The 22,074-nt window shown below is 40.7% G+C and overlaps 1 protein-coding gene across 1 annotated transcript in view; it reads right to left on the reverse strand.

The window, feature by feature from the left end:
• ANKUB1 (ankyrin repeat and ubiquitin domain containing 1) overlaps positions 1-21,762 on the reverse strand; it is a 142,382-nt gene extending 120,620 nt beyond the window's left edge. The window contains exons 1-2 of the mRNA XM_036352000.1: positions 21,538-21,762; positions 18,149-18,292 (exon numbers count right to left, since the gene is read on the reverse strand). Coding sequence (XP_036207893.1) covers positions 18,149-18,292; positions 21,538-21,627 — 234 coding nt within the window. The 5' untranslated portion in view covers positions 21,628-21,762. The remainder of the gene's footprint in view (positions 1-18,148; positions 18,293-21,537) is intronic.
• Positions 21,763-22,074: the final 312 nt, after the last annotated feature.

The following is a 22,074-nucleotide window of genomic DNA, read 5'->3' on the forward strand; positions in this document are numbered from 1 at the left end:
TTTTCAATTGTTTATTAGAATCCTCATAGGGGATATAACCTGGTCTTTCCCTCCCTCCCTCATCCCGATTCTGAAAGCATCTGTAACTGGATTTCAGGTGGTCTCCAGGCTCTCTGTCTGCAAAAAAACCTCCCTATGCACCCTTTATCTTTCCAGGCTGACTAAGAGTCATGACTCCCCACAGGTCGGACCCCAGCCTCTGGGAGGGAGGACTCTATAGGAGCAGTCTATAGTTTTCTTCGAAACTCCCACTGTTTAAAGGGAGACAAACAGCTGGACTGGGGGACAGCGGAATTGGTCGGAGAGATCAAAAGTGTGTGTGTGGGGGGGTGTTGGCAGTTATGCTGCTGGCTGCAAACCTAACAGGTCTTATCAATGAACTTCAAGGTCACAAAAAGTAACTGTAAACACAGTAGTCTTTCTCTGCCCTGGGTTATTCTTTTTAACCCTTCCAATGCTAAATTAGACCGATACCTGTTCTTAGTTTTGTCACAAAAGGTCTAGATATATCTTAAGAGTAAAAGTACATTTAAAATATGTTCATAAATATTAATCTAAAATTGCTGAATGTTCAGTTTTGGTAATCATTAAAGGATTAAGGTTTCTAAGAATAAAAAAAAAACAAACAACTAAACTCCCGCTAGAAAAGTGGAGGAGGAACAAAGCTAGAGTCCGCAGCCACCCCGGTGTTTTAGAACTGTTTTGTTAGGCAGACTCAGCCCCTGAGAGCCAGGTCAAAGAAGGGGGGCTGAATGCCTGAGCTGCCCTCAAGGCCCAGAAGCCCCTGGTGGAGAAGAAGCGGCGCATGGATCAACGAGAGCCTACAGGAGCTGTGGCAGCTGCTGGAAAGCACTGAGGTGAGGCTGGCGGGCCGGTGCCCAGGGGATGCTGAGCGAGCGGACTGGGGTCAGGGCATAGCCTGGCCTCACCTCCCTCCGCCACCTGGCGCCCCCGCCAGCGCAGGTGCAGGCTAAGCTGGAGAACGCCGAGGTGCTGGAGCTGACAGTGCAGTGCATGCTGCAGGAGTGCTGCGGGGCAGGGCTTGTGGGTGCGAGCAGCTGCAAGCAGAAGCCAGCGAGCGCTTCACTGCTGGCCACATCCAGTGAACCCGCTGCTTGAGTCCATACCACTGCAAAAGGGCAGCGGCTTCCGGGATTTGCTGGGGGACGCTCTGGCTGAGTCCCTGGGAGACCCTAGGTGGAGTAGCTGGCTCACAGGAGGGGCTGATAGCCCCTTCTAGTGCACTCCCTTGAAAGAGGCCTGGTTGCTGCTCTGCCACGAAGGAAACTGGTAGAAAGGCAAGAAAGCAGGGCCCTAAGGGTTAACAAAAGGGCACTCTCCCTGGACCTGGGAGCCATCAGTTTTTTGAAATTCTCCAAGAGAGGAGGAGTCTGACTCAGAGACTGGCCTAAACCTCGTTGGGTTGGGAGAACCAGAGACTGCATATTGAACTTATAGACTGCAGTTTGCTGGGCAGAGGTCCAAGCCCAGTTATATAGAGGTTAAGCTACCTGTGTACAGAAAAGCAACTTTCTCCTGTGCCAGAATACATTTTAAGAAAATTGAATGCATGATAGACCAGTAAGCTGGGACAAGTAAAATAGGGAAACTGAGCAGAAATCCTGTCTTCCCTAAACCAATGACACTTGGGAGTAAATGCTTTTCATTTGCCTCCCTAAACAAAGGTTAAATCATTTATGTCAATCTGATTAGTGTCATTTGTTGTCCACACCCAGGGACAAATGAAGTTAGAAAATAGCCTTATTTTGATTAGTTCTTTTATTCAGGAGGAGCCAACCCGGTCCCTCCCTACAACATGAATGATAAAATGTATGTTAAGAAATTTTAAAATTGCTCAAACCTCACTGCCTTGGGTCCAATTCTGCATGTATAAGAAGGGACAGAGTAAAGTTTAATAGCAGGCCAGAAGAAGAAGCTGGCAAGGCCATCCAAACCACCCAGCCGCTATTGGCCAGAGCCGCCTGAGGCAGACCTCCTTGGACTGGCAACAGCTGTCTCTGACTAGGATAGACTGGGCTTTTTTTCCAACTGGGCCCCCATGAGCCGATGGTTAAAATGAAAATCGGGGGCCAGACTGTGAACTTTATGATTGATACAGCAGCAGAGTACTCGGTAGTTACTCAGAAGGTAGCTCCCCTCTCAGGACAGGAAGTCACCATTATTGAAGCTACTGGTACCACAGCTGCAGACTGTTCTGCCGCCCCCGCCGATGTCAGTTAGGCGGCCATCAGGTGGTTCATGAATTCCTATATTTACCAGTTGACCTGGTCCCTCTAATGGAAGCAGAAACCACTTTTGCCCCAGAAGGCTCAGCACAGCTTTGCCTAGGTGAAGAGACCTCTCCAATGATCTTGTCTTTAGCAGTGCTGAGAGAGGAAGAATGGAGACTTTATACCCCCCAGCCAAAGGCCCCCACATCTGTTATTGTCAGGCCCCCATCAGGGCACTTGGGCAGTGTTCCTGTTATCTGCCAAAATTCCCAAGACTGTAAAAATACTTGTTCACTGAAAAGATGTAAATATGGATGTTTATTTGATGTTTATATATCTACTTAGGTATAAATATTTGTAGATAAATAGAACTCCCAGTTAGTTTCCTGGTGTATTCTGGAACAGCCCATTCAGTCTTGACAGAGCCAATGGGACCAGTAACATCTAAGAAAACACCAGCTCTAAGAGCCACCGGACAAACTGCCTTTTTCCTTGGACATCAAAGAGGACTGTGGACCTCAGAAAGAACACGATAACTCATTCGTTTCTAGTCATGCCAGAATGCCTGTACCCCTTACTTGGACGTGATCTCTTACAGAAATTACAAGCCATCCATAAGCTTGTTCAAGATGCCCTGCGAGTGCCACCTCGGACTCTGTACATCCTTTCCAGCCTGGGGACTCGGTGTGGGTAAAGAAGTTCATGACCCCAGGACTCACCCCAACTTGAAAAGGACTATACCTGCAGAAAATTGTATAATAGACTCAGATGATGCCTGCATCTTCATAGACATGGCTTCAGAAAGACAAGGACAATTTTACCTTATATAAAAAGGTCAAAGAGTGGACTTTAGTCACCTCCCTAAAATGTTTGTATAGCCCTACCGTATCTCATGTTTAGTAGCAGAAGATTTAGCTGCCTGGAGTGGCCATGGTGCCAATATTATGTTTCATTGTATTAATAAGTTGTATTAACCTTCAATTCTCTTACAGGTTTAAATGTAGCTGTAGCTGTGGACTGGTGATGGTCTACAGTCCTTGGTAGTCTTTGGGAATAACTGGCAAGTGTCCAGTCTCCCACACTGAGGGACATTGTTATAGTTATGTGTTAGCTGTCCTGGAAGGGGACTATATGGAATGAACCCCAAAAGTAAAGGGTGTCTGGTTGCCAAGAGGGCAGGTGCCCAACTGGGCAAAGAAAAATACCCATCAGGTTTTGGTCTCTATTGAGAAACAGCTGGCAGTTGGCAGCCTGTGTACTGTCTTGCAGGCCTGCGTGACCATGCCCATGTCAGGGGTGGTACAAACCTCGGCTGTAGAGAACTGGGAAAGGCCTTTTTGAAATGGAAGGTATGAGGCATGGTTGTGCATTTTTGAAGGACATGGAGGGAAGGTTTAAAGGCTGGTTTGAAAATGTGAAATTTAAAAAAATTATATATGTAATAAGAAATTAATCAAATAGTACAGGCCAGTAAGCCAGAGAGAGTAAATAATTTACATTCTGCCTCCCTAAACAGAGGGTAAATAGTTATGCCAAAATACTTAGGGGGGGGACTGATAAAAGAAATCCAACAATTACTGTTTGTTATAACTCTGAAAAGTCCATGAAAAAGGACTGACAAGAAAAATCATAAAATCTTAGAGCAGATCAGTAAGTTTTTCTCCTTATATAATTCCTCTGGAATCTGGCAATGCTTAATAAGTCATGGCAATACATTTCTTTGCATAGATTCAATAAGACCGGTTCCCAATAGTGGTTTTATTGACCGGAAACTTTGACTGGAGTATCATGTTTTAAAGAAACCTGTCTGAGCTCTGAAGACTTGAAGCCAATAAGAGTGCCACGGAGAAAGCCTGGTATCCTGCTTGGGAGCCCTGAAGATGGCTGGCCCTGGAGCATCAGGCCCATGCCCTACCATCACTGGCGGTTGGTAAGAGTAGAAGGGGAGCAATAAGGACGCCTCTGCATCCCTGCGGAACCCCCACACACTCTGGACCGCAACGAGTAGGAGGGCTACTGAAATGGGCCTTAAAGCCTAGAGCGTGGGCTCAGGTGGAGTTGCTACAGGTGAGGGATTCACCTAACGCAGCAGATACTGCAGGCAGGCCTGATGGCAGCTGGAAGGCTTGGCCTCCTGGCCCTATGGGGCACATTAAGATTCAATCATGAAATTCCAGCAAAGGTAGTCAGTTACCATTCTTGTGTTTATGCAAACATCAGGCCAAATTGAATACAGTAGATAAATTAATCTTGAGTTGGCTTTTTGATAGCCATAGAGGAATTTTAAGAAGAAAAATCCTATTTCAATAGAAGTTGTTAAAGCTAAAATGGTTTCTTTCCCTTCCACCGGACCATTTGTTATAGTTTGTCTCTGCCAGGTCACAAGCCCAGCACAGGACAGCAAGGAGCCTGATTGGAAGGTGACCTCTGACCAGACACACCCACTGCAGATCACCCTCAAGAAGACAGCGGACCTCGGCGGACCCCTTGTAGTCCTCCTGATGCTGTTGACTTTCGGCCCTTGCATTTTTAACAGACTAATCCAATTTGTCAAGAAGTGTATAAAAATAATTCAGTTGATAGTTCAGTCCGTCTCATGATTGAGCCGGAAGTTCTAAGACAAGGGGGGAATTAAAGGACAGAACAGGACTGATAGCTGTGTCCTTAACCCCTCTTCCAAGAAAAAGCCGCAGAATGTATCAGTTACTCAGCCTGCCCTTATCTTGGCCAATGGGAAAGTGGGGGAAACTAGCCCAAGGCCAAGAGTATGCTAGCCACCCCCCTGTCTTTGTGTAACCAGACCCTAGCTGCACCCTGCCCTTGCGTCACTAGCCCCCGGCCCTCACTCAACCAACCGGAAATGGCCAAATCAGTGATCAGAGTGTGCCCCCACCCCCCGACCCCAAGCCCTATAAATTCTTTGTTCCCTTGGGACTCGGGGCTCTCTCTTGCATCCAGTAATGGAGGCGGGGCAGGGGGGAGGCAAGTCCCGGGCTTGAATAAAAGACTCTATGCTTTTGCATCGGATTTGGTGCTCCCTGGTGGATCTTTGGGGAATCTTGAAATCTGGGCATAACACATCCATGCTTTTGTTTCGGTCCTCTGGTCCAGTTTAAGAACCCACTGTGGCCCTCCAGTCAAAAAGTTTGCCCACCCCTGGGCTAGTGTGTGCTTGATTTCTGACTGGTCCTTTTCCATTTTTTTGGCATTGTCACTAAGATTCTTGAAAGTCTCACTAAGTTCCTCAGAGGTTTCTAGAAGATTCTTTTTTTTTTAATTAAATCTTTATTGTTCAGATTATTACATTTGTTCCTCTTTTTCCCCCCCATAACTCCCCTCCTCCCAGTTCCCGCCCCACCCTCCGCCCTCACTCCCCCCCACTGTCCTCATCCATAGGTGCACGATTTTTGTCCAGTCTCTTCCCGCATCTCCCACACCCCTTTTCCCCCCAAGAATAGTCAGTCCATTCCCTTTCTATGTCCCTAATTTTATTATAATCAACAGTTCATTCTGTTCATCAGATTATTTATTCACTTGATTCTTAGATTCACTTGTTGATAGATGCATGTTTGTTGTTCATAATTTGTATCTTTACCTTTTTCTTCCTCTTCCTCTTCTTAAAGGATACCTTTCAGCATTTCATATAATCCTGGTTTGGTGGTGATGAACTCCTTTAGCTTTTCCTTATCTGTGAAGCTCTTTATCTGACCTTCAATTCTGAATGATAGCTTTGCTGGATAAAGTAATCTTGGTTGTAGGTTCTTGGTATTCATCACTTTGAATATTTCTTGCCACTCCCTTCTGGCCTGCAAAGTTTCTGTTGAGAAATCAGCTGACAGTCGTATGGGTATTCCCTTGTAGGTAACTGAGTTTCTTTCTGTTGCTGCTTTTAAGATTCTCTCTTTATCTTTTGCTCTTGGCATTTTAATTATGATGTGTCTTGGTGTGGTCCTCTTTGGATTCCTTTTGTTTGGGGTTCTCCGTGCTTCTTGGACCTGTAAGTCCATTTCTTTCACCAGGTGGGGGAAGTTTTCTGTCATTATTTCTTCAAATAGGTTTTCAATATCTTGCTCTCTCTCATCTTCTGGCACCCCTATAATTCTGATGTTGGTACGCTTGAAGCTGTCCCAGAGGCTCCTTACACTATCCTCGCATTTTTGGATTCTTTTTTCATTTTGCTTTTCCGGTTGGGTGTTTTTTGCTTCCTCGCATTTCAAATCATTGACTTGATTCTTGCGCTCCTCTGGTCTGCTGTCAGGAGTCTGTATAATATTCGTTATTTCAGTCCGTGTATGCTTAATTTCTAGTTGGTTCCCCAATATAACATCGAGGGTCTCATTAGTTTTCTTGTAGATCTCATTAAGTTTATCGGCGGCTTCTAAACAGTTCTTGAGAGACCTTAAAAGTGTGGTTCTGAACTCTATATCTTCCATTGACAATTTTGTCCTGTTTCTTTGTCTCCGCATTTTGTTATGCTTCCTTGGTGCACCCCCTAGTGGTCTTTGTTCGCAGCCTTATAGTTAAACCTTGATTGTTGTAGCTAATACCAGGGAGGGTTTGACCTCCAGGCCAAGTGGCTATGAGAATCAGTTGTGTCAGCAGTGAGAGAACTTCTGTCTTCTAGGGAGGTGCTAATCTAGCCTTTGCCTGAGGCTATCCGGCAAATGCCTGTGTGCAGGGCTTGGGCGGGGCGGGTCGCACAGGATCAACAGGGTGGGCCGGAGAGAGCAGTTATGGCGGCTCTCAGTCCTGTCCCCAGGGGCTCTGCCTCTCTGAGTCCCAGCACCTGCTGCAAAGCTCAGAGAGAAAGCTGCACTCGCTCTGACCGAAGCCAGACAGTCCCGCTTCTCCCGTTTGAGTCTGGGTCGCTAAAGACTCGCCCGGATCTGGAGCTCAGAGTCTGCGACTCCCTCCCGATTGAAAACGCCAACCGCGCCCTCCGCTGCCAGCCCGCTCACGTACTCCGCACCTCAGAATTTGACTTCAGCACTACGCCTCCTCTGAGTGTCCGTATGCGTTTCTCTTTCCTCCTAGTTGTAGGACTTCCACTCAGCCAGCATTCCTGTGGTTCTGGGTGATGTCCCTTCCATCTTTTAGTTTCACTTTTGAAGTAGTTGTTCAAAGCAGCAAACTTCGGCGTTAACCTATGCCACCATCTTGGTTCTCTAGAAGATTCTTGAGTACCCTTATAACCATGGTTTTGAGCTCTAGATCCAGTAGTTTGCTTTCTTCCATTTCTTTCATTTGTGACATGTTTCTTTGTCTCTGCATTTTGGCTGCTTTCCTGTGTTTGTTTCTATGTATTTGGTAGCTGCTAAGTCTCCTTGAGTTGATAGAGCGGCCTTGTATAGTAGGTGTCCTATAGGGCCCAGTGACTCAGCCTCCTCAATCACCTGAGGTGGATGCTCCTGGTGCACCCCTTTGTGGGCTGTGTGCACAGTTTTGTTGTATTTAAGCCTTGATTGCTGTTGGTGTCACTGGGAGGAATTGACCTCCAGGCCAATTGGCTGTGGGGGCCAGCTGCGACTAGAGTGGGAGAACTGCTGTGCAGGAGACATTCTTATGGAACAGGACTTGCTTCAGTGTGGCTTTGGTGCTCACTGAGTCTGCCCCTTGAGTGTGTTGCTTATGGATGTGAAGAGTTGTAATCTGGTATGGTCTCACACTGACCACTGGTACACTGGCTCTTAGGTCTCCAGGGAGGTGCAAAGTCATCCACTGCCTGAGGCCACCCAGCAGGAGCTACAGAGAAATCAGCAGATTCCTCCTCTTTGTATTGGGTTTGGAAGTGCCCAGACAAGGCCCAGCTGTGAAGCAAGACAGGTTGGTGCTGGTGCTGGTGCCAGCCTTGGGCTTTTTATTGATAGATTTGGGGCTCCCTGACCCAGCTGCAGCTTATTTAACAGAGTTTTTGCCTGAGAAAGGACAGACCATTTATATGCAAAAGCCACTGTGCACAGCTTGGGTGGAGTTGTAAATTGGATGTGGCAGGGTCTCAGGGAATCTCCAGGGCAGAGCAAACAGAAATGGCTGCCAGTCAGCTGTGCACTAGGGAAGTCCCAGCATGGGAACAATGACCACTGCAAGCACCTCTGTCTGGAAGAAAGCCACCCCCGAGTTCCTGCCCCGATGCCAGACAGTTCAGTTTCTCCCCGTATGTGTCTTGGTCCTCCAGAGCCTCGCCTGGCACTGGAGCTCAAAGGAAGTGGGAGCTTGTAAATTCAGTTCGTGGTGCTGGCCTTTTAAGAGGAGCAGCTGAATCTCCATCAGCCTGTGTGTCACTCAGCCCCAATCTGCACTGGTTTTTACAGTCCATAGTTCTTACTGCCAGTATGGACTTCTTTCCACAGCTCTGGGATCTTGAGCTGGGGGTCTGGTGTGGGGCTGGGACTCCTTGCTTCTCCAGGAAGCCTCTGCAAAGGCGATCTCCCTCCTGATTTAAAAGAAGCTCACACAGGTGCCGAACCAGTCCATTCCACACCTCTGCACCTCCTACCAGTCTCAATGTGCTTTCTTTTTTACTTCTCTAGTTGTAGTACTTCCCCTCAGCCAGCTTTCCCATAGTTCTGGGTGATAGTTGTTTTGTATTTTAGTTGTAATTTTGATGTGGTTGTGGGAGGCAGCAAGTACAGGCATTTACCTATGCCACCATCTTGTTTCTCTCCTTCCTTCCTCTTTTCTTTATACCATTTTCCTTTTCCTATTCTTTACTCTTATTTTTTCTCTACTTTCTTCCTTTTCATATTTTCCCCCTCCTTTCTTTTTTTTCTTCGTGTATTTTTTTGCTTTTCTTTTCCTTCTTCTTTTCTTCTTTTCTTTTCTTTTCTTTTCTTTCCTTTTCTTTTCTTACCTTGTTCTCTTATGCTCTTTTTCTTGTGGTTGTTTTTGTTGTTGGGGACATTTGTATGTTTCTGTTTTGTTTCCTGTTTTCTTGTGCTTTGTTTTGTTCTGCCAGTACCTGGACAACAGCTCACACAACATGGTTGGGGTTGACCATCCCAGTCAACCAGTCTGAGGGAAGATCCTATCCATAAGTGGGACAACAGCAATTGAGATCAAATTACAACAGGAGAGCACAATCCATACAAGGGACATTCCTAGAGCATCCAGCTCAGGAGGTCAAAGAGACTGCACCACTGGGTCCCATAAGACACTTGCTACATAAAGCCACCCCATGAAGACTGTACAGCATAGCACTTCTGTCTATTACATCGGAGAGAAAAAACCCCACAAAAAATACAGCTAAAATGGTGAGACAAAGAAACACCCTCCAAATGAAAAAAAAAAAAATGAGGAATCTCCAGAAAAGGAGCTAAATGAAGTAGAGGCAAGAAATGAATCAGATATAGATTTCAAAAAAAGGTTATAATATTGCTTAAGGAACTTAGTTAGAATTACAAAGAATATAGTAGGAACTACAACAACATGAAAAAGGAAATGGAAACCATGAACAAGAACCAGTCAGAAATGAAGAATAACGTATCTGACATCAATAATACACTGGAAGGAAAAGTAGACAGACTTAAGCAGAAGACAGGATCACTGAGTTGGAAGGTAAGATAGAAAAAAAACCAAGTAGAGCCGCAAAAAAATAAAGAATTAAAAAGCAGAAGGGTAATTTAAAGGAACTTTGAAACAACATGAAATGTAACAACTTCAGCATCATATGGGTACCAGAGGAGAAAAAAGTGAGCAAGGAATAGAAAACAATGAAGAAATAATGACAGAAAACTTATCTAACCTGGTGAAGGAAAAAGTCACACAACTTCAAGAAGTATAGAGTCCCAATCAAGATGAACCTAAAGAGATCCACACCAAGACACATCATAATTAAATTGACAAACATTAAAAACAAAGTAAGAATCTTAAAGGCAGAGAGAGAGAGAGAGAGAGAGAGAGAGAGAGAGAGAGAAGATCATCTATAAGGGTATTCTCATTAGACTGTCAGCTGATTTCTCAACAGAAATACTACAGGCCAGAAGAGATGGGCATGAAGTATACAGAGTAATAAAAAGCAAGGATATAAATCACAAACTTCTCTATCCAGCAAGGCTATCTTTAAAATTGAAGGCAAAATAAAGAGCTTCCCATACAAAAAAGAGTAAAGTAGTATATTACAACCAAACCAGCATTGCAAGAAATGCTAAAGGGACTGCTTTAAGAAGAAATCAAGAGACAGAGAGAAACAGATATAAAGAAAACATTGGCAATAAAAAGTACCTATCAATAATAACCTTAAATGCAAATGGATTAAATGCTCCAATCAAAAGATGTAGGATAGCTCAAGCATGTCAAACTCATGGCCCATGGGCCACATGCAGCCCACAACAAATATTTTTGCAGCCCAGCCAATATAACAGTATGTGAGAAACATTTTAATAAAAATTTTGTAACTTAATTTTTACAATATCTGGTTATACATAATTATTAATAACAAACTACAATGTTTGCTAATGACTGACTACTATAATCATGTTGCATTCATTTCCCTTATGCACCTTATGCTCAGTTGCAACATTTCTCTCCACTAATACTAGCAGAGAATATTTTAGTAGCCAATCACCACATCATTAGTCTTGTATTGACTTGTTTGGTGTGCATAACAGGAAATATTTCGCTTTCAGAGAACAAGAAAAATAGTTTTATTTACATTATGCTTTTTAATTTGTGTAATTATTCAGTGTCTGGTAAGTTAATGTTCAAGAAAAATATTTATTTTTATTAAAATGTTCTATTATTTTATGTTAATGATTACTCATTTATTTCAGCCCTTTGTATTCAGCTTGTCTCTATCGAAATGAACCTATGTTTCTATGAAAATTGAAGCTTTAGTTTTTTGTGGCCCACATAAACTTAAACTTTGTTTATTTAGCCCATGTTAGCCTTTGAGTTTGACATGCTTGGGGTTGCTGAATGGATAAGAAGACATGACCCATATATATGCTGTCTACAAGAGACCCACCTCAGAACAAAACACTCACACAGACTGAAAGTAAAAGGATGGAAAAAAAATATGCCATGCAAATAAAAAAAATATGCCAGGGTGGCAATACTCATATCTAACAAAATAGACTTCAAAACAAAGGCCATAAAAGAGACAAAAAGGATCACTACATAGTACTAAAAGGATTGATCCAATAAGGAAATTAACCCTTGTAAACATATACGTACCCAATATAGAAGCACCTAAATATATAAAAATACTCTTCATGCACTCTAAGGGAGATATTGGCAGCAATACAGTCATAGTAGGGCACTTTAACACCTCTTTCACATCATTGGATAGGTCTTCCAGACAAAACATCAAGTAGGAAATAGTGACCTTAAATGACACACTGGATCAGATTACTTTAATTGACATTTATACAACATTTCATTCCACAGCAGCAGAATATACATTCTTCTCAAGTGCACATGGAACAGCACAAAAGATAGACCACAGGTTAGGACAGAGAATAAGACTCTACAAGTTCAAGAAGGTTGAAATATCAAACATCTTCTATCACAATGTCATGAAACTAGAAAACAACTACAATAAAAAAGAGGAAAAAATTCAAACACATGGAGGCTCAATAGCATATTAAGCAATAGATGAATTACCAATGAGATCAAGCAAGAAGTTAAAAATTTCCTGGAAACAAATAAAAATGAACACACAACCACCCAAAACCTATGGGACATGGTGAAAGCAGTCCTGAGAGGGAAGTTCATAGCATTACAGGCCTAGCTCAAGAAACAAGAAAAAGCTCTAATAAACTATTTGACCCTACAACTAAAAGAATTAGAAAGAAAAAACCAGAAAAGCCTAGAGTAAGTAGAAGGCAGGAAATAATAAAAATCAGAGCATAAATAAGTGACATAGAGACTAAAACAAAACAAAATAAAACAAAAGATCAATGAAACCAAGAGCTGGTTCTTTGAAAAGATTAAAAAAGATTGATGAACCTTTAGCCAGACTCACCCAGAAACAAAGATAGAGGACCCAAATAAATAAAATCAGGAATGAAAGAGGCAAAGTAGCAACTACCATCACAGAAACATAAAAGTTTGTGAGAAAATACTATCACAATTTTATACCAACAAACTAGCAACCTGGGAAAAATGGACAAATTCCCAGAAACATACAATCTTTCAAAACTCAATCAAGAAGAATCAGAAAACCTGAATATTCCAATAACAACTAAGGAAATTGAAGCATTAATTATGAAAAAAACCCCAAACACATTCAGCAAACTAATGTCCTGGCCTGGATGGCTTCACAGGTGTGTTTTACCAAACATTCAAAGAACTAAACCTATCCTCCTCAAACTATTCCAAAAATTCAGGAGGAAAGACTTCCAAGTTCTTTTTACCAGGCCAACATTATCCTAATTCCAATACCAGATAAAGACCCCACAAAGAAATAAAATCACAGGCCAATATCCCTGATAAACATATATCTTAAAATCCTCAACAAAAATTAGCAAAATGGATCCAGCAATACAATAAAAAGATCATACACCATGACCAAGCTAAATTTATTCTTGTGAGCCAGGCTGGTACAATATCAGCAAATTAATAAATGTGATAGATCATATAAACAAATTGAAGAATAAAAAAATCACATGATCACATCGATAGAGAAAAAGCATTCAACAAAATCCAACACCCATTTTTTAAAAAATATATTTTATTGATTTTTTTTACAGAGAGGAAGAGAGAGGGATAGAGAGTTAGAAACATCGATAAGAGAGAAACATCGATCAGCTGCCTCCTGCACACCCCCTGCTGGGGATGTGCCCACAACCAAGGCACACGCCCTTGACCGGAATCAAACCTGGGACCCTTGAGTCCACAGGCAGACACTCTATCCACTGAGCCAAACCGGTTAGGGCCCAACACCCATTTTTGATAAAAACTCTCAGCAAGTGGAAATAGAGGGATCATACCTCAACATAATGAAGGTCATATATGAAAAACTTAGAGCCAACATCATACTCAATGGGCAAAAACTAGAAGCAATTCCCTTAAAATCATGAACAAGGCAGGAATGGCCACTGTCACCACTCTTATTCACCTAGTACTGGCATGCACATTGGAAAGGAGAAATAAAACTGTTATTCACAGATGACATGATACTGTGCACAGAAAACTCTAAAGGCTCCACCAAAAAACTGTGAGACTTAATAATTAAATTTGGCAAAGTAGTAGATACAAAATTAATATTCAGACATTGACATTTTTATACACCAATAAAGAGCTCTCAAAAAGAGAAACTAAGAAAACAATCCCATTTACCACTGCACCCCCTTCCCCCGCACTCCTCCCCCGCAAGAAAAAAGACCCTGGGAACAAACTTAACCAAGCAGGTAAAAGACCTGTACTAGAAAATTATAGGACATGGAATGAAGAAATAGAGGAAGATACAAGCAAATGGAAGCATGTACTGTACTCATGAATTGGAAGAATTAACATAATTAAAATATCCATATTACCCAAAGGAATTACAGATTCAACACGATCCCTATTAAAATACCAATGGAATATTTCACAGATCTAAACAAATATTCCAGAAATTTAGATGAACCTCCAAAACACCAAATAGCCAGAGCAATCTTGAGAAAGAAGAACAAAGTTGGAGGGATCACAATACCGGATATCAAATTATACTGCAAAGCCCCTGTAATAAAAACTTCCTGGTACTGGCACAAGAACAGGCATATAGACCAATGGAAAAGAACTCAGACATCAGAAATTAACCCAAACCAATATGGTCAATTAATATTTGACAAAGGAGGCAAGAGCATACAATGGAGTCAAGATATTCTCCCCAATAAATGGTGTTGGGAAAATTGGACAGGTACATGCAAAAAAATGAAAGTAAACCACCAATTTGCACCATACTCAAAATGGATAAAATACTTAATTGTAAGTCATGAAACCTTAAAAATCCTAGAAGAAAAAATAGGCATTAAAATCTCAGACATCTAATATAGCAGCATTTTCACCGATACACCTCCTAGGGCAAGAGAAACAAAGGAAAAGATAAACAAATGGGACTACATCAAACTAAAAACCTCTGCACAGCAAAAGAAACCATCCTCAAGATGAAAAGGGAACCCACTGTATGGAAGAACATATTCACCAATGATAACCATGATAAGGGGTTAATTTCCAAAATATACAAAGAACTTATACATCAGCACAGAAAGACAAACAATCAAAATAAAAAATGGGCAAAGGACCTGAATAGACACTTCTCCAAAGAGGACATACAGATGGCCAACAGACATATGAAAAAATGCTCAACATCACTAATCGTCAGAGATGCAAATTAAAACTACAATGGTATCAACTCACACATGCCAGAATAACTACCCTCAATAAATCAATAAACAACAAGTTCTGGTAAGGATGTGGAGAAAAGGGAATCTTAGTACACTGCTGGTGGGAATGCAGACTGGTGCAGCCACTATGGAAAACAGTATGGAGTTTCCTCAAAAAATAAATGGAACTGCCATTTGACCCAGCAATCCCACTTCTGGGAATATATCCTAAGAATCCAAAAACACCAATCAGAAAGAATATATGCACCCCTATGTTCATAGTAGCACAATTTACAATAGCCAAGATCTGGAAACAGCCCATGTGCCCATGAGTAGATAAGTCGTTAAAAAGGCTTGATACATTCACACAATGGAATATTACACAGCTATAATGAAAATGAAACTCTTACCCTTTGCTACAGCATGGAGGGACCTGGAGATTATTATGCTAAGCAAAATAAGCCAGTTACAGAAAGACAAATATCACATGATCTCACTTATATGTGGATCTAATGAACAAAATAAACTGATGAACAAAATAGATCCAGAGACATGGATGCATAGAACAGACTGACAGGTCTCAGAGGAAGGAGGATGGAGAATGGGGTTGAAGAGATGAGAGGAGATTAACTGAAGAACATATATGCATGTATGAAGAGCCTATGGACCTAGACCAGTGGTCGGCAAACTCATTGGTCAACAGAGCCAAATATCAACAGTACAACGACTGAAATTTCTTCTGAGAGCCAAATTTTTTAAACTTAAACTATATAAGTAGGTACATTGCTATTAACTTAATTAGGGTACTCCTAAGCTGGTTTTTGCTAAAAACATCCTAAATCTGATTGAGGTACGTTTGCTGAGGTTGACCCCTTCCAACTCTCCCATCCACTCTCGTCTTTTATACTTGTTCTGTCTATCTCCCTTCCGAAAACCGACTTCTGTGCATGGGCCACGAAATTTCAATCGCACTGTACGTGTGCGACCACACATGGTATTTTGTGGAAGGGCCACACTCAAGGGGCCAAAGAGCCGCATGTGGCTCGAGAGCTACAGTTTGCCGACCACTGACCTAGACAATAGTGTGATGAAGGCCTGAGGTGGGGCAGGGGCTGGCTGGAGTGGGACAAAGGGCAGGAGGAATGGGGGAACATCTGTAATACTGTCAACAATTAAAAAAATGAGTCTGGCTGGCATGGTTCAGTGGTTGAGCATCAACCTATGAACCAGGAGGTTGATTCCCTGTCAGGGCACGTGCCCGGGTTGCCAGCTCAATCCCCATTGTGGTGCGTACAAGAGGAAGCCAATCAATGATTATCTTTCATCATTGATGTTTCTATCTCTCTTTCCCTCTCTCTTTCTCTCTGAAATCAATAAAAAATATATTTTAAAAAAATGATATGACATTTAGTATTAAGAAGTATTATTATAATAAGAAGTATTATAGTTCTGGCTGTAGTGGCTCCATTGTTAGAGCATCAGCCCAGCAACTGAATTGATTCCCCATCAAGGGCAGGTACCTGGGTTGCAGGTTTGATCCCCAGCTCTGGTTGGGGCAGTGCAGGTGGAATCCAATTGATGTGTCTCTCTCACATTTCTGTTTTCCTCTCTTTCCCTCTCTCCCCTTTCTCCCTTCTACTCTCTTAAAAAGTAAAAAAATAAAAAAAAAGGAATGGGAAAAATATCCTTGGGTGAGGATTAAAAAATTAAAACAATTAAGAAGCATTATGTTTTAATTTTTTGAATGTCTGAGAGAAAATTAGACATAGTGATTTTTCATTTACCTTTTAGATAATTAAACATTTTTCAATAATATAAAAATAATAAGTGAATAAATCCTCACAAAACATTAAAGACATACAGTTGTGGTCTTTCGTTTACATAAACAGGATTATACAATGCTTATTTTTCTGTGACTTGTCCTTATTACTTATAATATTTTAGAATATTCCTTTTATATAGTCTTCCCACTTAGTCAATCAATAAAAATATTAAAACAAATGAGTTAGCTTTATCGATCAGACCATCAAACCTCACAGGGAAGGCAGGGGAGGGTGGGGGGAAGGGAGAGAGAGATCAACCAAAGGACTTGTATGCATTCATATAAGCATAACAAATGGACACAGACACTAGGGGGGTGAGGGCATGAGCAGGGGTGGGTTGGGGTCAGTGGGGAGATAAGGACACATATGTAATACCTTATTCAATAAAGAAAAGAAAAAAAAAGAAGTAATGGTGGACCAATGGACACATACAGTAGGAGGGTGGGGCATGTGCTGGGTGGTGGGAGCGGCCGGGGGAGGTAAATGGGGGAAAAGAGAGACTTATGTTATACTTTAAACAATAAAGAATTTAAATTTTTAAAAAAAGAGTTACCTTTGTTTACCATGAAATTCTTTTAATGCTAAATATGAGAAAATTAGTGTCTCAGGTAGCAGAGAATATTCATTTTACTAAGTTCCTTGAGGCTCATGTTTTCATATGGGGCAAAGAACTAGTACTGAATAATATTCCTGCCCTAGAGAATGCTCTTAAACTCTGTAAGGCCCAGCAGGTGTGGCTCAGTGGTTGAGCATCCACCTATGAACCAGGAGATCATGGTTGTATTCCCATTCAGCACATGCCGGGGTCCCTTGCTCAGTCCCCAGTATGGGGCATGCAGGAGTCAGCCAATCAATGATTCTCTCTCATCATTTCTATCTCTCCCTCTCCCTTCCTCTCTGGAATCAATAAAAATATATTAAAAAATAAAATAAAATAAACACTGTAGGCCATCTGTTTCTTTAATAAATTGTCAAAAGTTATACGTGCCGAACCAGTTTGGCTCAGTGGATAGAGCATCGGCCTGCGGACTCAAGGGTCCCAGGTTTGATTCCGGTCAAGGACATGTACCTTGGTTGCGGGCACATCCTCACTGGGGGGCGTGTAGGAGGCAGCTGATCGATGTTTCTCTCTCATCGATGTTTCTAACTCTCTATCCCTCTCCATTCTTCCCTGTAAAAAATCAATAAAATATATATTAAAAAAAAAGTTAAACGTAAAATTATTTTGCATATATTGCGATTTTAGGGTTTTGTCAAAGTTCTTATAGCCCATCCAGGGACCCCAAATTAAGCACCACAGATTAAGGGCCCTATAAATGGAAAAGCCTATCTCCATTGTATATGTACCTAATTCATGAATGGCTGCTCTGCTGGATTTGATTATAGAACCTGCCCCTTCATGCTTGTTGTTACTAAGAAGTGCTTCCCTTTCCTCACTACAGTGCCCCAAATCCATTGTGGACCCATGAAAGTGCTCTACCTGCATTAATGTTTCAGATCCTCCCTTTGGTCTTGTTCCAATATTGACTTGTAGGTTGCTCTGTGGTGACTGTTTGGGACAGGCAACAGGTTAGAAAGGGAGGGAAGGAAGAGAAGGAGTAAATAAGGGGAACTCTGTAGTCTCCATATCCTATTGCTCCTTACAGCATAAATTGAAGAAGGAAGAAGGCAAGAAAAGAAAACTTCTTCCTAAGCTGTGAAATTACTTTCATCGAATTTTCCACAATGTTATTCAAAATGAAATAGACATCTTGGACAAATGTTATTTTGATTATTTTGATCATCATACCTTAACAAAGCATTTGAGAGTTGAACAAAAAGATATTCCAACATCAGCAAGACTCCAGCTGTTCTCCAGGGCTGCTCCAGCATACATCAGCTCCAGATACTGTCTGCCTTGTTCATCTTCAGAGAGAGGAATGTAGAAATAATCCTTAAAAATCAATAGCATTTTTTTCTCCATTAAATGATCTCACTTTATTAACAGAGAATTCTCACAAGTACATCCAAGTTAAGAAAAAAATGCTTACATAAACCGAAATACAAATGCTTCTAATATTACAGTTACCACTATTTCTATTCCATTAACATAGATAATCAAGAGCTAGCTTGTATAAAGCAATTAAAATATAATCATTCTAGTTTATTGATCATGAGTAATTTTCTGCATTAACATGAATGGTCCAAAATTAATTCTGTTCTTTGTTTAAATTAAAATGTTCTTTGCCATTTGATAACTTTGCCACCCATTACACTCATGAAACAACACATGTAGGCCAGGAAAAAACATATATCAATGCACATAAAAATTGTATGCTTGTGAAATACAAATTATGCAGAAAAAAATGAAAATTTCAGACGGACAAAACCTAACAAGCTAAGCAAGATAGTTTGGTAGTTATAAGCTTTCTGCTCTAGCTTGACAACAGAGTGAGAGAGCTTTTTGAAGTCACAATAATTGAATTATTTATGAATACAGCCATCAGAAACTAGGTATTGAGAAGTTTACAGCTATTCTGGGTTATATAAGTTATCACCAATATCATATTCCAACATATGCAGGTATTTGGCTTTTGGATTCATTTTACTTATTTATTTTTGGTAAATCATTTTTACAGTTATTTGTTTATTTGGTACCTAAACTTCCTTGAATGGAGTTTAAGATGGTTCTAAAATAAAAAGTATTTCACCCAATTTTTATTATCTTAGGTTTATCACTTATTTTACTTTTACATTTATTTTTCCTTAGGTTTATCAGTTAAACGAAACATCTTCAGTTACAGAAATCACATCCCTTATCCTAAGGATTATAAGCACACTTTTAGCTCTAGATATTTAGTCTGGTACTTCAAATTAATTTCACCCAACTTTTATTCTGCAATTCTTTGATGTGACACAAAAGTCTTTTTCTCCTTTTAACTGAAGACAAATGAATCTCAGTTAGAAGGTCAACTATTAAATCCAGAAGACAAATAATTATGTGTAGCAATTCAAACTGGTAGGCCAGTCAACAAAAGCCAGGTCTGTATGCTCAGCTTTTACTAAGAAACTTGAGTTCTTGAGCCTAATGCCAATTACCTTAAATGAAAGATAATACTTCATCTCGACTAGGGTATTTTAACCATAAGAAATTCTATGTTTGTCTACACATTATACAAGCATTAAGTGCCCAAGGTTTTATCTCTACCAATCACCAAAAAGAATGAGTTTTTTTCTATATACATATCCAGATCTCACTAATTTTACATATATAATTTTTTTTTCAGTGTGAGATGTACAGCAAATATTTAAAATAGTCAAAAAGCCAGGTTAAAAAATGTTTTTAATGGCTGTGCTGGTGATTCACAAGGACCTAACTCTGAAAGCATTTCCCGTCAATTCCAGTTATTTGCTGGATGCTGTAATAGTTGATTCTCTTACCGTGACCCGGCTGTTGGCGCCCAGGTTCTTTCCCACTATGTAGTTGTAGGTGAGATGACTGTATGGATTGTATCCCACAAACCCTGGTGTGCTAGGCATTTGTGTTGAATGAATTTCGGTGAAAGGTGGGGCATAAGATGGTCTTTTTGACATTTTGGAAGATTAAGTTCTCAGTTCCTTAAGAATGAATCTGAGACACTGGGGGCAGAAAAAGAGCCTGCAGCTTCTGGCTCACTTCCCTTTGTCCTGAGCACACCCTGCCCCTCCCAATAGCATATTATGAAAACGGTACACCTTTATGTTACTGGACCAACAATGTAATTTCTTTTTGTTTACATTTTCCACTGAGCATTACAAAAGTGTTTAGTACAGAGGGAAGAAGTATTACACAGGGGTTCTTAACTTGGAGTCTATAGACCTCCCCAAAATTTATGGATATAACTTATATGGGAAAAACTATAATTTATTTTTATTAATTCTAAATAAAATTGAGATTTTAAAAAATTATGCATGTAGGACACATACTATGTGACTGTTACCAACAGGAATCACTGATATTTTCATATCATTTTATAGTTGCTGCAGATATCTCAAAATATGCTGATCACTATGTTGAAATTACAATAGTTATTAGACACACTGCTAGAACTTGTTAATGTGTTTATAATGAAGCCAACATGTCACTATAGCACAAATTTGTTTTTTAATGTTTTCAAATTGTATTTCAATATAATGGTTACCTTTTCTTTGTACGTATTTTAATTTTTTTTATGCATTTAAAGATATTCTGAGGAGTCCAGAGGCTTGCCAGACGCCAAAGGGATCTACAACTTATAAAGGTTAAGAGCCTCTGTGTTAGAAGATCTGCTAGTAGCTTGCAGTGATCACAGTAATCCACTAAATATTATGTAACTTGATTCACTATATGCTCCTTAGCAAATGGAAATGATCATCTCCAAGTTAAATGCCATTGGTTGGTCAAGACTTAAATATTTGTCTTAACTTCCCATTTTTAGAGTGAATATAAGAAGTTTACAAGAAAATATTGCACCCAAATTAATTCCTATTCTAAGATACAACCTCTCTGAGTTTCAGTTTCCCTAAATGCAAAATGAGACTGTAGCCCAGTTCTCTAAAGTCGTATTCACCTCCACAATCCGTTGGTTTTTTATAGTTGTTTGCTCACCAAACAAGCCATCTATCTGAGACCTGGCAAGCTCAGCTTATACAGCCTCCAGTTAGGGTCGTATTTCTGTCCTTTTGTGGGAATTACAATAATAATATATGACCCATGCACAACCCACAGATTTCATAAAGAGAAGTTTACTAACTAACTTTTTTTCCTGAGAATTTACTAATTCAGTTTGCTTTTCCATCTAACATCTCCATAGTTACCATCTTCTTATCAAACTACTAGAGGCCCAATGCACAAAAATTCGTGCAAGAGTAGGCCTTCCTTCCCTCAGGCACCCGGGACCCAGGCTTCCCTCTCCTGGCTGCCAGCAGTCACCCAGGACCTGGGCTGGCTTCCCTCCCACTCCCGCTTAGTCAGGAAGGATGTCCGATCTAATTAGTATATTACCCTTTTATTATTATAGATTGTGTAAGCAAACAAAGATATTTTGAAATAGTTTTAGTTCCCTGTTTGCTACAAATGTATCCAGTAGCAAAATCTCTGCCCTGTGTGCAATTTAAACTTCACTGTGCAGTTAAAATTAATATACATGTTAGTGGCTCAGGGACAAAGTACATACGTACCTTTATCATCTGCTTGACAGCTTCCACGGTTTCATCTGCTGAAACTTCAAATGGTTCAAAAGATTCCTCAAAGGCTATGAAAATCCTCATTTTCTCAAAAACAAAACACACCCATAAAACAAACCCCACAACTTTAAAAAAATATCCTATTGGATAGCTGGAAAAATTCCAATTTGCAATTAAGGACAAAAATGGTGGGCAGAGGCTACTATTACAGTCTGGACTCAAAGGTGAGCTGAAAGAATGTGAAGAGACAAGTCCCACAGTATCACAGTATTGACAACATAGCAGCTATGTTTGGGGAAATGTTTCTCAGCCAATGGCAGCAGTCAATAACCACCTTGTTCCGAAATTGTGGAAACCAGCAAACTTGACAATAGTTGAGGCAAATGTGAACAACAGTCAAGCATGTAATGTAAAACGCCACATGTAAATCACTCTTTTGTGATGTGACCACCACCCACTGACTCTTGAATCCATATTCATTCAGTACAGCTTATTGAAAGACCTTTCAAAACAGGTATTTAATTGGGATGC

Source organism: Myotis myotis, unplaced genomic scaffold (genome assembly GCF_014108235.1).
Source record: "Myotis myotis isolate mMyoMyo1 unplaced genomic scaffold, mMyoMyo1.p scaffold_m19_p_2, whole genome shotgun sequence".
NCBI classification, from domain to species: domain Eukaryota; kingdom Metazoa; phylum Chordata; class Mammalia; order Chiroptera; family Vespertilionidae; genus Myotis; species Myotis myotis.